This window comes from Berghia stephanieae, chromosome 4 (genome assembly GCF_034508935.2).
Source record: "Berghia stephanieae isolate SIO BIC M18660-M18661 chromosome 4, UCSD_Bste_1.3, whole genome shotgun sequence".
Taxonomy (NCBI): domain Eukaryota; kingdom Metazoa; phylum Mollusca; class Gastropoda; order Nudibranchia; family Aeolidiidae; genus Berghia; species Berghia stephanieae.
Window position 1 is genome coordinate 18,051,520 of NC_088363.1, and position 17,500 is coordinate 18,069,019.

At 33.1% G+C, this 17,500-nt stretch overlaps 2 protein-coding genes across 2 annotated transcripts in view; one reads left to right on the top strand and one right to left on the bottom strand.

Moving 5' to 3' along the window:
* Positions 1-2,302: 2,302 nt before the first annotated feature.
* On the bottom strand, positions 2,303-11,227 carry LOC144970139 (methylmalonic aciduria type A protein, mitochondrial-like). The gene is made up of 7 exons (XM_078909410.1): positions 11,073-11,227; positions 9,504-10,024; positions 8,720-8,842; positions 7,387-7,557; positions 6,798-6,884; positions 4,907-5,055; positions 2,303-3,597 (listed from the first exon to the last, which is right to left on the bottom strand). The coding sequence occupies exons 2-7, from the start codon at positions 9,964-9,966 to the stop codon at positions 3,298-3,300; spliced, it is 1,293 nt and encodes a 430-aa protein (XP_078765536.1). The 5' UTR covers positions 9,967-10,024; positions 11,073-11,227; the 3' UTR covers positions 2,303-3,297.
* Positions 11,228-11,435: 208 nt separating this feature from the next.
* The window catches only part of LOC144971711 (spermatogenesis-associated protein 4-like), a gene marked incomplete at its 3' end in the record, with an annotated part of 12,423 nt that continues 6,358 nt past the window's right edge, over positions 11,436-17,500 (top strand). The window contains exons 1-5 of the mRNA XM_078912786.1: positions 11,436-11,605; positions 12,139-12,268; positions 12,717-12,835; positions 14,641-14,803; positions 16,981-17,013. Of these exons, the coding sequence (XP_078768912.1) occupies positions 11,529-11,605; positions 12,139-12,268; positions 12,717-12,835; positions 14,641-14,803; positions 16,981-17,013 (522 nt within the window). The remainder of the gene's footprint in view (positions 11,606-12,138; positions 12,269-12,716; positions 12,836-14,640; positions 14,804-16,980; positions 17,014-17,500) is intronic.

The following is a 17,500-nucleotide window of genomic DNA, read 5'->3' on the forward strand; positions in this document are numbered from 1 at the left end:
GGTGAAGAGGTGAAATTCCTATTTTTTGTCTCAAATTCCTATTTTTAGGCGTCCTGATTCCACTTTTGGAATGTGAAGTGTTGGCAGGTCTGGCTAGAGGACCAGCTTTAAACGACCTATATGTCCGTCCAATCCAACACTAGAATACAAAATTGCTTTATAAAATTATCTCATATCTCAGATAAAGATACATTAAACTGTTTTCCTTTCAGCAAAAGCCCCTTAGCAGAGCCTGGGCAAAACAAAATGGCATCAATCTAGAGTAAGAAAACATAGACACAACTAGGAATTACAAATTATAATGTAAGGTAACAAAGACACGAACATTGAAAGCCAAATAAAAAGAAAAAGATGGCGTTGGCTGGGTCATGTGGCCAGAATGGAAAAAGGGTCACTTCCCAAGACAGCCTTGTACTGGACAGCAGATGGGAAGAGAAAGCGGGGAAGACCCAAAGAAACCTAGCGAAGGACCATGGAGAAAGAATTAAAGGAAGCAGACCTGTCCTGGAACACAACCACCGCAAAAGCAGCCGATCGCAAAAACTGGAGATGTCTGGTGGATGCCCTATGTGCCTCAAGGCCCGAAGAGGATTAATACTATACTAACAAAGACAAGAGGTTAATTTTTTACTCTGTTTCATTCTTTATCCTTTGACACCAATAGTTGATTAGAGTGCTAGGAATTGGAGTGTAACCACATGAATTTTTCAATATTATTCAGTGATGAGGCAATTTTCATTCAAATGAGCAACTAAACTGACACCATATGCACTATCGGTCGGAGTAAATTCTAACTGGAATGAGGAGGGACATCATCAGAATACTCCAAGGGTCATGGTCTGGACTGGGATATATCAGGACGAAATAGTTGGCCTTTACTTTTTCATTACCAATAATGTTTACAGAGAAATTTTATAGAGTTTCTACAGACCCTCTTATTTGGCTACCTTGAAGATGTTCCCATAAATCAACGACAAGACTTTATTTTTCAGCAAACTGGAGCTCCACCACACTTACTATTTGTGTGAATTTCTACTTGAACCAGACTTTTAGCAGAAAATGGATTGGATTAGCAAACTAAATCAAGTTCTATCTTTTCACCTCACCAGCAAAGGGGGTTTCCATCAATTAAGTTTTAAAATTTAGATTTCTCAGTGCAACCATCACAATGGATGCTAGAGATTTTGTAGAAATAAAACAAAGAATTGCAATCACTAAAAACACCTTCCACAATCTAAGACCAGTCCTCCCTGCCACCAATATTAAATTGAACACGAAACTTAAGGTGATACTTATGTTCTCTTGTCCCTCCTCTATGCGTGTGAAACTGGACAAGGAGTGTCAAAACTTCCTAGAAGCTTTCGAAATGTGGTTATTAAGGAGAGTGCTAAACACCAAATGGTCAGAAAGAATTTTTGTATAGAATAGGGAAACCCATACAGATTGTAAAAAACCATCAGAAAAAGGCAAGTGGACTTTCTTGGCCATGTTTGGCGACGAGGGCACATGAAAACCTAACAATTAGTGGCTACATAGAGGAAAAAGAGCTCGTGGTCATCAAAGGCTGACCAGTTTGAGGCTGTTAATGGGCAACATCCTTGAAAACTCCCGAGTACATGAGGGGGGCAGAGGATAGATCGTCATGGAGGCATATGATAGGCAGCGTGCATACAGGCTCAGACCACGGATAAGTAAGGATTGGGCAAAGAGAGACTATTTCCTTTGGGGATATCTTAAAAATTTGTTGTTAACCAGAATCATCCACATACTCTTTATGATTTGAATGATGCAATAACAACTGAATGTCAAAGGATCAACACAGAAACCCTAAATAGAGTAAAAGCAAGTTTTATAGAGAATTGATGCATGTGTGAATGCTGAGGGTGAAAAATTTGGGCATCAGTTATGATTATGATGAAAATTGATATTCGTCTTTTGATAATAATCTGGTTGGTGCGCAACTTCTGGGACACCTTGTCGAAGCATTCTTTACATTTATTTACATAAATAAATATAAATATATGTATAATACATTCAACAATCCGCCATCAATTTCTTGCTAGTTTCTTTTAAAATCAAACGTAGTTCGGTCCTCAAATGTCAGGTTTCTACATAACAAATATGAAGATGATGACGATGATGATGATGATGATGGTGATGATGATGATGATGATGATGATGATGATGATGATGATGATGATGATGATGATGATGATGATGATGATGATGATGATGATGTTGATAAGGATGAAGATGATGATGACGATAATGATAATGATGCAATTAGGAAAAATGAACACAGTTTCTCAAATAAAAGTATATTTTATAATTTGATTGTATAACATTCTCTACAAAAATATCACATAAAACTTAAACAAAAACAAAAACAATAATGACGATCACAATAAAAATCATTTCAAACCCTATGAAATCAATTTTATTAATAATTTAATAAATAAATATACTCATTTCCCTTTCACCGGTCACATATAAACAATTCTTTCATAACAGAATCAACATGCACAGCTTAGGCTAAAGGTAAAGTATAAGACATGGTTCGTTTAAATACTACAGGAGATTATCTGAAGCTAGAAACATAATAGGATTTTTTTTTTTTTCATTTGATGAGCTTGTGTTTAGACCCAGTCATTACATGAGAAATAGTGATGAAGCAATGATGCGATGAATTTATTGCGGTTTATCAACTTGAGAAGAGCATTATGTTACCATTAAGAGATAGAGAGCGAGAGAAAGAGAGAGTGAGAGCGAGAGAGAGAGAGAGAGAGAGAGAGAGAGAGAGAGAGAGAGAGAGAGAGAGAGAGAGAGAGAGAGAGGGAGAGGGGGAGCGGGCGGGGGATTTTTAATCTCCTGACGTTGAAACATCGTCCATTTAAATTAATTGTAAAGTTCCATTCATTCCATAGGAATAGTGATGAAGCTACCTTTTAATGAACTCAATGATTGACATAAGAAAGAATAAAAACTTGATTGTGCTTTATGTATTTTTTCATGCAAATGCTCTCATAATTTATTATTTTTTAAAGACAAAAGGCCAGAGGAAGACTGTACATTGTCAATAATAAATTAATTAATTAATTAATTAATTAATAAAGAACAAAAGAAAATGCATTGGACCCCAAATACAACCAGCTCATGACAAGATTCAGGATCAAACCATAAGAAAATCCCCAATTTTAATCTTCTATTAACTAATACTAATAGTGATGGCACCTTGCATTCAAAGAAACCTTAGATAAAACAAGAACAGATGCTTAATCCTATCAATCTCATGACATTTCATTTTTCTACAACAGGATCTTGTATAAATCGATCTAGAAGAAAGTCAGAAGCAAGACCAGGTGTTATGTGGCCTTCTGTCACCAGTTCTTCCAGTTCAGACACTAAATCTTGTACTTGTGGGTGACGCTCAAACTTGCCCATGATGTTGTCACGAATGTGACTCCATAACCACAGCTTACGCTGCTTTTCTCTTTTACGAAGGAATTCGCCACTTGTGAATGTTTTTATCTTAAAGTTTTCCATAATTTCCCACAGTTCTTGAATACCTTGCTTTTCTTTAGATGAGATTTGAGTAACCTATAAAGAAATAAGAAGATAAATCATGTTACAAAATTTTAGTTATGGAAACGTGGTCTACAAATTAGAGTCATTACAATTGCAGTCTCTTATTTATGATTCAGGGCATGGATTGTTGATAAACTATCGCACCTCTTAATTAATATAAGGAAAGCCACTTTAATCATTCTTTTAAAGTAAAAATTGTCTCGTAAATGCATGTAAATCAACTGAAAAGAAGTTGAGGGCTCTAAGTCCAAAACGTTCTTCAACTTTCAAATCTATCTGCCCTCGATAATGAAAACATCTCTATCTAGTTTGGGGTTTTTTACGTTAAAATAAGAGAGGGTTAATGCAGAGTATTTCCTTTGAATTATGACGTCAATGAGTATTGCTGCTTTGTTTTCGAATTTCACAGGACACACTTTTAAAAGTTTAGAATGTTGCATCAAAACAAAATAGGCATAAAAACTATAAATCATGAAATCTTATTAATTTGATTTGCTTTTTAAATGGATGCACATAATATTTCAAAGCATCTGCAGATAAATTTCAGATTTTAAGGGAATTAGTCAGGCTCAAATTCAAATGCTTTCCCCCTTATTATATGATGAGTGGTTACTCAACAAGAGCAAGCTGATAGTCGTTGTAGAGTGCAGATTTCACTTGGCTTCACAAAACAGCCAATAATAAAAATCAAACGGGCAGAATTATTGATTTTGATTGGAAAATTATAATGAAGATTGGTTAAACTAAAAATGATGATTGGTTAAACTAAAAATGGATTCAACAACAATAGGAAATATTAATCAATCAACAAAATTGAAATGGCATCAGTTTTTGCCTCTTTGATATTGTAAACAAACTCAACAATTCGAAAAGAGCAACCTTCAGAAAGCAAACCACCACTAAACCAAAAAATAAATAAATTTAAAAATCTATGTATAATGTTAAAACAGCAGTTTTTTCTTTCCAAAAGTAATTCGGATGTTCTCGACTTGATCAATCCGCTTAAAATACGCCCCTTGCATTGCTTGAGACCTTTATTTTAAACTAGTACTTTTTTCAGTTCAAACCGTAATCTGTTCATCTTTTATGTCATAAAGGAGGGACCAAATAAACAATAATAATAATTAATAGAACAGGCAACTTACATCAATTTTATTCTGATAGTCTGTCACTATGCTTAAATCACAATAAACAAAAATAGATTGCCTTGTCTCTTCAATTTCAAAATGACTGAGTTTTACTGTACAGATACAGGGCAAAATAAAACATACCACTGTACTCTAACATAAGATCAATAGATTAAAATAGTTTCAAATCTCACCTTAGGTTTCCACACTTTAGACCTGGGTCTCATAAACTTGAGGGCACTTGTGTATTCTGCCTTGATTCTCCTGGCTGCAGGCAATAAATCCCCATCACTCTTGTTCACTACCACAATATCTGCAACCTCCACAATCCCTTTCTTTATACCTGTAATTAAATATCATTTAATTGAATATATGACCAATCATCTCAAAATACAATCCACACCGCTTAATTGGAAGAGCATTGTTATGCATAAAAAATCGGTCCACTTCAGCAATGTTCCAATTAACCAATGTAGTGGATGACCTTCATATTTGGAACTGCCTATCAAGCCTAAAATTAGATGCTGTATTATTTTGACTTTTATTTCAAACCATTTACAGACCTTCCACAAAATAGAAAACTGCTATCATTTTTCTGGAAAAAAAAGTTACATGTTTTGTTAGCTAGATTTTTTGTAATCTTTTAGTGTGGCAATGTGATCTTGTGGTATGACACTTACTTTCGATTCGGAAGGTCCTGGGTTCGAGCCTTGCTCGGGGCATAGATAAGCCCTTGGAAAAGGCTCTTTACTAACATTCTCTCACCATAATTAGGTGTAAAATGAGTACCTGGTCGTTAGCAGCATTGTCTCTGTCTGAAAAATTGTAAAATAGCCTAACAAGCTTCATGTCAGGTCCTACATGTTAAGTATTGCTGTTGGTTAGGGAACCCTTGTAAAGCGCTTTGAGCATGTTAAGTGGATATTGCACTATATAAAAGCTCAAGTTTTTGGGGCTTTTTTTTTGTTTTTTTCTGGTTTCTTTTTATTCTTCATTTCATCAAAAATGTGATGCACACCACCTCAACGGGTATTATGTTGAGGTGAATCAGTATACGAAAACTGAATTTGAAGTTATGTTTGTTTGTTTTTGTTTTTAAGGGTTTTACGGCGCTTGCAACACATTTAGGTTATATCAGCGCCAGTAAAAAGGAAGAAAATGGGATAGTAAAAAGTTCTAGAATTACAATTAAAGCACCCAAGAGAAAGTAAGACAAAGGGGAACTGGGAACAAATAGGGATCAGATGTAGATTCCAAGAGCATACCACCAATGTACTTAATTTGAGATCACCTAAAAGTCTCATCCAGACACAAGCACAGGTCCCAACTAAGAGGAATACACTCAAATGTTTACCAATCATATAATATAATATGCAAACTAAACATAATACAACGCATAACAGAGAGATGATTTACAAGGAAAAAAATATCATCTCCCAAAACAATAACTATGCATTTGTCCGTTTCACTCCCAGCCAGGACTCCGGAAAGGGCGAGGACAAAACCAAGTAACTTCATTCCAAGACAAAGACAGAAAGCATGTTGGAAAACAGATATAAGGAGGTAGAAGACACAGTATGTACCTCCCTGCCCGCTATGGGAGGTCAGGATCCCCACCCAGAATTTGAAGTTAAAATGATCAGAAATAGTTTTCCATTCTTTAAGAAAAAAAAAATTCTGTCTCCTATATAAAACAAATAAACTTAGAACCCCATGCCTCATATTTTTGTCTACAAAATTCAATTCTTACCATCTTGACATAATACCATATTCATGGCCATGGGTCACAAATACCAGATTACCCTCCACCCCACCACCACCACTCCTTTAATAGAGACCATTATTTTTATTTACATAGAACGAATTAAGTGTAGTTTAAATTGGAAACTAATTCATTTGTGAATTAAATAAGAAAATTTCAACCAATTCTCCTTGGATAATTTAGAATTAAAATCCAAATCTGGAAGATAAAAATCTGAATTAGCCGAAGACAGGTTGGCACTGTTTTTCTCACAACTGAATAAATAATTACTTGTAAAATATCTTGTAGCGTTCTTGACACTCAAACCATTTGCAAAACCCTACCTTGTAATTCATCTCCTCCTGCAGGTGGTATTAGAAGACAAAACATGTCTATCATGTCAGCTACAGCAAACTCTGACTGTCCAACTCCTGATATAAGAGAATACATTACACAATATGTAGGTTCATATCAAACACATATGATTGAAAAGGGTTTAATAAACTTTATATACTTATTCACTTTATCCTCATAAAGCCATGGGGAGCATAAGGCATCTACCAAGGACTTTCATGAACACTGATGTTATTCTTTAATAAATATATGTCACTTTAAATGTTCAAGTTGCCTGTACATTCTCATTATTATGAACTAAGGTCTTTAAAGCTACTAAGACCAACACTGGTTTAGCATCAACACAATTTCTAGGGTGTAATATTAATAAAAGTCACTATATAAAATGAATGATAACACACACTTCAAAGTTGGTAGACCTGGATATTGAGCTAAAGAAGTAAAAAACTAGATGTAAACTGGCTGTCCATATGTCCAAATAGTTCATCAAACTGTCACATTTCACTAGTGTCAGAGATCCTGACAGTTTTGGTCAAACGACCCATCTTTAAATTTGCAGATAACACATGAATTACCTACCGACTGTTTCCACGAGAATAACATCATACCCAGCACCTTCACACAAGAGGATGGCTTCGTTAGTAGTACGAGTGACACCCCCTAAGGTGCCAGTAGAAGGAGAGGGTCTAATATAGGCTGACATGTCTCTGGACAGTTCTATCATTCGTGTCTTGTCTCCTAGTAGTGATCCTGAATGAAGCATGTATGGTATGAAAAACAAAATATTCAATCAAAATATTGTCAATGACTATAACTCTTATGTTGGCAAATAATAGTTGCAAGTTGTTTTCTACGTTGGTATTCATGAAAGAGTGTATTTTCACACAACCTTGTATTTTAATCTGTTCAACGTTCTTTAAAGTGTATAGGATAGCGGACAAAAAGGATAAAGATGCAATCTATTTCCCTAAACCTAAAAAAAAATAATTACACCGATGATGTCATCACAATGCTACAGTTTTCATGGGCTAATTATCGATTGAATGTTTTGAAAAACATTATAATATGTGTAATATATTGAGTCTAAAATGGTACTTAGTCTTAACTTTAAAACAATACATTAATTACATCAATACAGAAACCTCTGATTTAATAAATAAAAGACAGGTTATAAGACTATTTAACATTTCAAAGAAATATAGCTTTCTGTGCATTTTGATCTTGTGATCTGCATGTAAGGGAATGCAAAATGTCAATTAAAAAACTTTGTTAATCTTTCAAAGTTATCAACTGACACTCATCCTTTAATTACATCTTTTGCCTTTGCAACAATGGTTGTTATATAACTACACTATATTCTTGTTAACTAAGATACCGATCAGTTTGGGCACAAGCCAAATTAGTATGAGATAAGCCTCGGTCAGTATAAGACAAAGGGACAAATATTAACAGTCTGCCTCAGCGCATGCAGGAAAGTTTGATTGGAAGGCTAGATAAGGTACATACTGTGGAAGAATTGCCAAAATACAAACAAACAAAAAAACAAAGCTTTCACTGCCCATTCAGAACGGTTCTTCTATTAATATTACATTTGGCATGATGAATGACTTAATTAAGCATTTCAAAGTTTTAGAGAAATCTGAAATATCCGTCATTCCTGAAATCAGGGAACTCGGCTAATTAGGACGATTTTGACAATGATAGCAGGCATTTCCTGTGTTTTCCAGTAACAGTACAAACTACTGCTTATTTTCTTCAAATTCAAGAAAAATAATTGGGACATGCTGGCCTTTCCCTCTATTTTTTTTCTTTGGAAAAAGGGACAAAAGAAGGATAAAGCAACTGTCTTTAAGATGATTTTATTTTTCTACGTGTTTAAAAAGATTCTATGATTGGAAAATCAATATCTCACCCCCAGTGGTAGATGATGAAGGATCTACAGCTAGCACAGCTACTCTACGGCCACTTTGAGTCAGATATTTTCCAAACACTTCGATAAATGTACTTTTTCCAGCACCAGGAGGGCCAGAAAGTCCTGAAATAAATTTCCATTGTGATGTTTTTTTATAATGCATTAACAAGGGGGTGGGGTGGTGGTATCAATCAAACACATAGTGTATTTGTGTAATTTATTCTACAATTTTCATAAAATAAATTTATAATAACAATGACAATCAAAATATATATAGTAACTGTTGTCTTTTACTTTCTTTCTTTTGTGAAAACAAGAGACTCATTTACCGCCAACAATTATTAGTGAGAATTTGGCATTGAAACTTTTAACATTAACCTATCTCTTGAAAATATGGTTGGATGGTTGTTGTCTTTAACAGGGTTGATTTAATAGAACAATGGAACAGTAACATCTTGAAAAAAAATTACAGTAAAAGAAAAGGATAAATAAATTTTAAAAATTGACATTTACAGGTTTATTGCTAAAAGCATTATAAGGAGGTAACTGGATATTGCGAATGCTTTTGATTAATGACTTGTTTTGTATTGCTTTGGTTTCTTTAGATATCGTGTGTGTGTGTGTGTGTGTGTGTGTGTGTGTGTGTGTGTGTGTGTGTGTGTGTGCATGTGTGAGTGAATGTATGTGTATGTGTGTTCGTGTTTTGGACAAATCAGTTCTCACTGAGCCTGCCTCAATCGTAAAATACCCAGTGACCTTTGACCTGAATCGCATTCAAACTCACCTATTCGAAATGTCCTGCTTGACTTGAGATGATGATCATTTGAGTTTCGAAAGTATTCCAAAACCATGGTGAGCAACAACTGTGCTTGTTTCTTTTTCTGAGGATGTGTAGATTCCACTAATGTTATGGATCGTGCTAATGAAGCACGATCTTGACGAATCAATCCATTAAACAGTCTCCTGATAGCATCTGGGTCATGAACATCGCCTAGCACGTTATGAACTTGTAGATTTGATCTTTTTATTGTTTTACAACTAAAATATGAATTGGCTAAATGAAGATTACGACTGCTTTGCTTGTGAGAAGAAGGATGAGGTGAATAAGATGAACCAGTCCAATGGCATAGAGAAGCACGGCATTTACATTTTTGTAATGTATGTTGAAGCCTCGATCCAAACAAATAATATTTGCTTGGTTGAAAGACAAGCATTTCTAATCTATTTTTAAAGCAAGTTGTTATCATGACTTTAAAGTATGCCACTTTCACTCCACCATCCTAAAAATGATATCTTTTTCTGCACCTGAAACAAGATAAATAATATAGAATGGTTAATAGAGAAGTACTTTTAAGACAAGATTGAGTTATACTCTTTACAAAAATGGTATTAGGTCAGGCTACCTCTGATGACAAAAAAGGGCCATTAAAGTTAAAATGACCAGAAATGTGAAAGTTTAGTTATCATTTAAGAAAGGATATACATTCTCCCCAATAAAATAGAAAAATTCAACCAAAATCTTATATCTTATAGGGCCATTTTTACGAAAAAATAGGCATAATTGCCAGTTTGGAGTTTTCAGTTCAAAATGTCAAAAACTTGTATTTCATTGATGCCATTTGCCATTTTAAAAAGCGGGATATGGCATTTGAGCACTGTTTATTTCATTTTGTGTTAAATATCACTTGATATTAACTGATTTGGGACACAGATTACTACTGACAATTTTTCAGATTATTTGGCTTTTCTCATGACTAGTTTGGTCTTTTGCATAAAAAAATTATCGGCCGTGTATCTGTGTATAATAAAAAGCCTGGCCATTTCTTATTCATAGACATGTCTGTCTTCAATAGCAGACTATTATATACAGACATGTCTCTGAATAACGACAAAGTATCTTGTCTACTTAGAAGACTTATCTAAAATTATCTTATACTTATACTTTATACTTTTAATTTTAAGATGTTGTTTTATTAGTAGTATTTATGATTTTGATCATGACAACCAACACAATATTGTGGGAGAAATTCCGCAAGTTCCTCGGTCTAGCATCTCTTTCAATTAGTATTTTCACCGGATCTTTTATCATTATCAGGCGTTTATTTATTCGATTTGTCAATATATAGTAGTAGCATTTTTAAAGCTCTAGAACAAACCTTGACAGATTAATGAAAGTTTAACATTTCCTAACATGACCATTGTTTTAGTTCTCCGCTGTAATTTTAGTTAAGTTAAAAAGTTAGTTAAAGTAGTAGTAGACCTAGTAGTAAGTTAAAGTAAGTAAAAAAGTTAAAGTTAAAGTGAAAACTTAAAATAGTATAGAGGGTCGAATCCCTTTGTACGAGGAGCTTACGGAGGGCCTCTCAATCTTGTTTTGATGAGATGGGTTAAATTTGTTTAACGAAAGAGAGCTTCAGAAAATATGGGGGAGTCTGCGTGTCTTTCATTTGTGAATATTAATTTCTCTTCAACTTCACCTTCATTTAAGAAAGTGAAAGTTGCTTAAACGCCGGATATGGTAAAGTATAAACAACAATAGTAACGGAGCATACAGTTACACCAAGAAAAGCATTATTGTATTAAAGAATTGAGCCATTCTTTTATATATAATAAATGAAAGTTTAGGTTCTATTTATTTTTCAATTTAGTTAATAGACAATTTGTTGTCAAAAACATTAAAATTGAAGTAAAAATAGTCACTCCGGTGCTATACGTTGTTATGAGAACCTGGATTGATTACTTCCGGTGCGAATTATAAGTTGAATCAAAATTTTCTCCTCCTTTCCTGAATTTTTGAAAATAATTTAAAATGTCTGGTATCTCAAGGGAAGTGCTTAAATGGTTACAAAGCCTTGATTTGACATGGCAAGTAAAGAACCCCAAATGGTAAGACCGGTTATATCCGCAAAACTACTCTCACTCTCAAAACTCAATAGTGATAGTGATAGTGTGGTGATGATCCGTGATAGGAGGAGGACAACAATGATAGTGATAAAACCCCAAGTAGTCCAAGCCAACTTACACTATCTACACTTAAATAAACTCACTCAAACGAATTTCGGCCCGAACTTCTTTGGCTGACTTTTATGTACATAAAGAGTGGTGCACCCTCCAATATTTTAACCTTTGACTTTGGTCAAATTGTAGAGTAGAGAAAATTTAATTTGCTAAAAAGTCACATGATTTCCAATTTTGATTGAATGGATCAATATATTTTACAATTTACATTTGAGTAATATCTCAGCTAACGATCAAGTCCATATCTAATTGGGGCAAATTCGTCAATACAAATAAATGTGATTTAGTTTTAGCCTCACATTTCCTTTCCTTTTGTGGTTAGCAGCTTTGGGTTATTTGTGAAGTTATATTTATATATCCACTTGTTTGTTTATTTGTTTACTTATTTATTTTATTTACAGGGACCTCTCAAACGGATACCTCATAGCTGAAATCTTTTCTTGGTACTTCCCACAAGAAATTCAAATGCATTCTTTTTACAACAGAGACTCTTTGGAACTAAAGCAGAGGAACTGGTATTTACTTAAAAATGTAATTTTAATTCCTCATTCCCATTTTACTCAATCTTCGTCCACTTTGAAATTGTTCTTATTTGTATTGACTTTAAAAGCTAATAACAAATATACTAATTATTGCCTTTATCTCACTTTTACTTTTTCAATACGGTATCGCTAATTAGCTCATTTGAACTTAAAATTCTTCATTTTGGACTTTAAATTTAAACATGCAAAGCAAATGTTTTTATTATTTTTTAAAGATCTATTGTTTTGGTCTCTAATTGTACAAAGCTGAATCTAAAATTTCTATCTGTTTTTATTTCTTCACTCAGACAAGGTTTTGATATGAAAGTCTGTGTATTGTTGATATATGTGTGTGTATATATATATATATATATATATATATATATATATATATATATATATATATATATATATATATATATATATAATTATATATATATATTACTTTTCAAATCCAGTTTATGTTAAGGAAACATTTGGATCTCAACCCAAATGATATTGATGGAACCATTCATTGTAGAGATGGAGCGGCAACTCAACTTATCGAGAGCATGTATGAAACTCTTACAAACAGAAGGTTAGTGTTGTTTTGTTGGGGGTTTTTTGTTTATTATGTGTATGTGTTGGTGTCTGTGTGTCATTCAGTTTATTTACACTTGTTACATTTGTACATAATTAAATTCTCTAATTTGAACCGTATTGTTCTTGAGAAATGATTCAAATAAATCTTTCTCTCATTGGAAGTAAATACAAATGTGCCAGAAGCTGTGGACTGTAGAAAGTTACAATAACATATAGCAACTTCAAATATGAACAAAATAGTAAACATTGGACTCAAGACACTTCTTCACCCAAAAAAAAATCCCAGATAAAATGTCCATTTTACCCGGCCTTTTGCAACGGTACCATTAGATCTTGTCGCCTAGGAAGGAATGTAGATAACTCATCAAACATGATATCTGATGTCAAGAGCAGTCACCCATGTTGTCCAAAGAAAATAAAATGTACTTTAAGTTAAATCCAGATAGACTGAAGAAAAGTTCTCAGCACTTCCAGTCAAGAAAAATGATGGCAGAAAGAGAAAAAATAGAAAATATAGTGCTCGGTTAATAAGCAACACAAGTGCCTAAAATTCCAGTTTCAGACACCATCGTGTCTCAGTAACCCGACTAGACATCTATATGGATTGAATATGAAGTATTACCATTTAATCTGGGTTTCGTTTGAGTTTTTTGTTTTGTTTTGTTTTTGTTTTGTTTTTTGTTGTTGCTTTTTTTTTTTTGGGGGGGGGGGGGGGTTGTTTTGATTTTTGTTAAATATTTGCTGAAGCCAGGTTTCGAGATTGAAAGGGTCCATGTTTAGTATTTTGTTTTTTTTATGAAGCTTTTACATTCATATTTGTTCATTACTTTTTGTAATAGGGCAGCATTTAAGTTGACCTATTTTCTACAGTAATTCTAAAGAAGGTTTGTTTTTTAACAGCCTAATTATTAATTGGTTTGTCTGCCTGTTTGTCAAGGCCGAAACTCACAAATATTTTAGTCAAAGGATTTTATGAGTTATTACTATTTATACTTATTTTGACTTAGGCATAGAATTAGGTACATAGAATTTAGAAGAAAATCAAGGCCCAGAAAAAAAGAAAGACAAGGAAACTAATTCAAACAGAAAACAGAAGGGGAACTTTGGATCGATTTTTCCTGTCTATTCTATTCAAATTGTCGCACCTAGACAAAAGCACATGATCCTTGTCAAAAGACAGACATTCAAGCGTTTACAATGATACGTCAAAGACTTACTTAAACAAAAATACATAAGGGATGATTTATTTTTTTAGTAAAAGGTAATATGATCTCTCACAGACTCATGCATCGGACAGCCTCCCTTTCAGCAAATGAATTCAACTAGGGTCTGTAAACTAAAAATTATCATTCCAAGATAAAGCTGTATAGAAGTGGGAAAAATAATAGGATAAGTACCATCAACCCTCATCCCACTCCTTGACTCACGTGGGACGGTTGATACCCACCATCTTGAATAATCCTAATTACCTTGTGACTATTCAGTCCAGGAAAGCAATTGGAAACCAATCTACACATAGCAATCTGAAAAATAACGAATTGAAAATACCAGCAACTCCAATACAATTATTGTGGGTGAATCTTGCTTAAATATAAGGGTTTTGAGAGTCATCTTCCCTCCTCTCCCCCACCCCACCCATGTACGTAAAATTTGGTTTTTCATTTAAATACTTTAAATACTGAGTTGTATGTCTAAATGTGTTCAAATAATATAATAATATTAATCCCCAGAGAAATGTTTAAGAAGGTATAATTGTATGTCAGCGACTCAATGAATATTTGTTTATTGAATTTCTGACAGAGTGAAGAAGGTGCCACCCGGTATGGATGTAGATTATACCGATTATGCATATCAGCAAGAATTACCCATGCATGCAAGATCAACGGCATCTAAAGCCGTCAAAAATAATCTTCGTCTCACTGAGGTTTTAGCTGACCAAAACTTAATAACTTGTGCTCAGAAGGTGAGTGTTTGATACTTTCTTAGTTCTCTTAATGCACCATATAAAACTTCATATGTAAAGGCTTTTGAGTTTATGAATCATTCACAGTTGTACCAATTAACCTTTTTATTAACAAATCATGAACAAAAGATCTATTGTATTCTACTAACAAAAAAGAGGGCATTATTCTTTTATTTATATTTAACTTTTATTGCTTACAATGGATTACTCTTCAAAGTCTGGCAGACATGTTTTGCCGTTGTTTTCTATTCCAGATCATTATTGCAGAAATGTGGATACATTATATATTTTTCTCATACCTCAATTAGAATTTTTTACAACTAAAAGTTGTTTAGTATGCCTTTTTGCTTATTATCAAATTTATAAAATTAACTCTCTCCATACCAACATTTTCATGACTTTCAGTGAAAAGGCATACCCATCCAAGAAAAATAGTAGAAATGTTTTGCTCAAAACAAATGAGCGATGTTATTTGTGATTTTGTCAGAGAACAAACTCCTACAATACAGTGTTAACTTTAAATGGCTATAACAAACACATATCTTCAAACTTTTTGAAGAACAGAGGAAATTTGACTTTAAAAGGTTCTGGTTGTATCGTAACCAATGTGACAATTTTCCTATTGTCGGTAATGAAGGGGCTAAAGGCTAATAAGTATGCTTTATGATTGTTTCCAATCTAAAATTGGTGTTTATTAGAGTGCTGTTGGTTAGAAATCCATTGCACATTTGCCGCTTACCTTCGCCAGTTTGAAATTATGGCATGAATATATAAAAAAATATCCACATTATGTGATTAAAAAGGTTTGCTATAAAACAATACTCTTATGATGTTGCTGGATCACATAGGACATAGATGTTAAGTAAGATATATGAAAGAGCACTATTTTTTAAAACCTCTACCTTAATATGTATATATATATATATATATATATATATATATATATATATATATATATATATATATTATATATATATATTATATATATATATATATACATATATATATATATATATATATATATATATATATGGCAATTTACCAAATTGGCATGTAATAAGACACACTTGATTCATTTACAGTGTAATATTTGATGATTATAATGCTATCGTATTTCGCCATTTCATGTACAAAATGCTCTGAATTTTAAGAAAATTTTATTCGCAATCTTCGACCATAATGAATTTTCAAATTTTATGACAGAAACAAATCAAGATACAGCTAACGCTACCTAAATTTTAGTGCTTTGAACTTAGAACATAATGATATCTAAATTAGTCAACAGAGCTACATACATTTGCTTCGTATGAAACGCATTTTTTCATCTGCCACTCTTAATGAACTCTTCATTTGTCTGTTCAGCAATGGAAAAATATATATATAATTGCAAATCATCTCAGATTCCAATAATTCATGATGAAAATGTATAATCTTTCTTTGAGAAAATCAATGAATGATTTCAAGGTAAAATTTCATTAATGGCAAGAAAACCAATTTCATTAAATCAAAACAATATAAACAACATTTATATAAAACAGTCACGTTACTCAATGCACTTCATAGTGATTTATATTTTCACCTAGCAGGCCATGTGGAAACTAGTTTTGATTTCATTCAGGACAATACATCTATAAGTCACCGTTTCTTATACCAGCACTCTTACAATGTTCCTCACCACTAAAGGCTAAGTATACTCATTCACATTTGAGTCAAATTGGGTAATGATTGTGAAATTCATTCCCCAAGAACACAATACTGGAGATACAGCTAGAGATCATATTTACCCATCCAGTCACTCGCAATTCTCAACATTGCTTGACATTTTTTTACAAGACGAGACACCATGCCACTCAGTCACCAACGCCATGCATCGCAGATTGGACACAGGCATTATATTCTTATAAATTAAAAACAATCTTTTTTGATATCTTTCTCTTCTTACAATTGTTTCTTCGTTTGTGGAACACCATTTAAAATAAACTTGGGTTTTATAATCAGTAAATTCACAGGGTTTATATTGTACGTCATCTATTTTTATCCCCTACTAACCCTTTAACAATCAAAACACATACATATCATTAATTAATGCACCCATTATAATGGATATTATGGTTTACATAATTTGTTTGATAAACTAACCAGTTACTATTTTTGCTAATATAATGTTCATCAAATAGCCTGGTTGGTTCTCTGATCGCACAGTGTTAAAGGTAAGTTTAACGTGTTTCACTGCATCAAGTTATGTATGCTCTTGGGGAGGGGGCGGGACTATGTCATGTGTTGCAGTATTTGTTGGTTTTTTTGGGGGTTTTTTTGTTCAAAGGCTTAATATTATTTTAAATTTTAAAAACCTTATTAAGATTTACTCTGCTTAATCAAGATAAGATTGAATGATAGCAGATTCCACTACCCAAAACACTTCCTTAAATGTCAGAATTATATCGCTCTCATTCCCCATAATATCCAGGATTTTAAATTCTTACTAAATATCAGTCGTCAGCTTAAAAATATTTCTTTTGCTGTTTAAAATAGCAATTAAGATAGCAATTAACATATGTTTTTATCCTATCAAGTCAAAAACTGAGTGTAAGTCAATTTTCCTGCAATTCTCATCAAAGGAATACAAATGCAACATTGTCAGATAATTAAATTATTAATTATTATATTAATTAGTTGTTTGTTTTGCATTATGTAAAA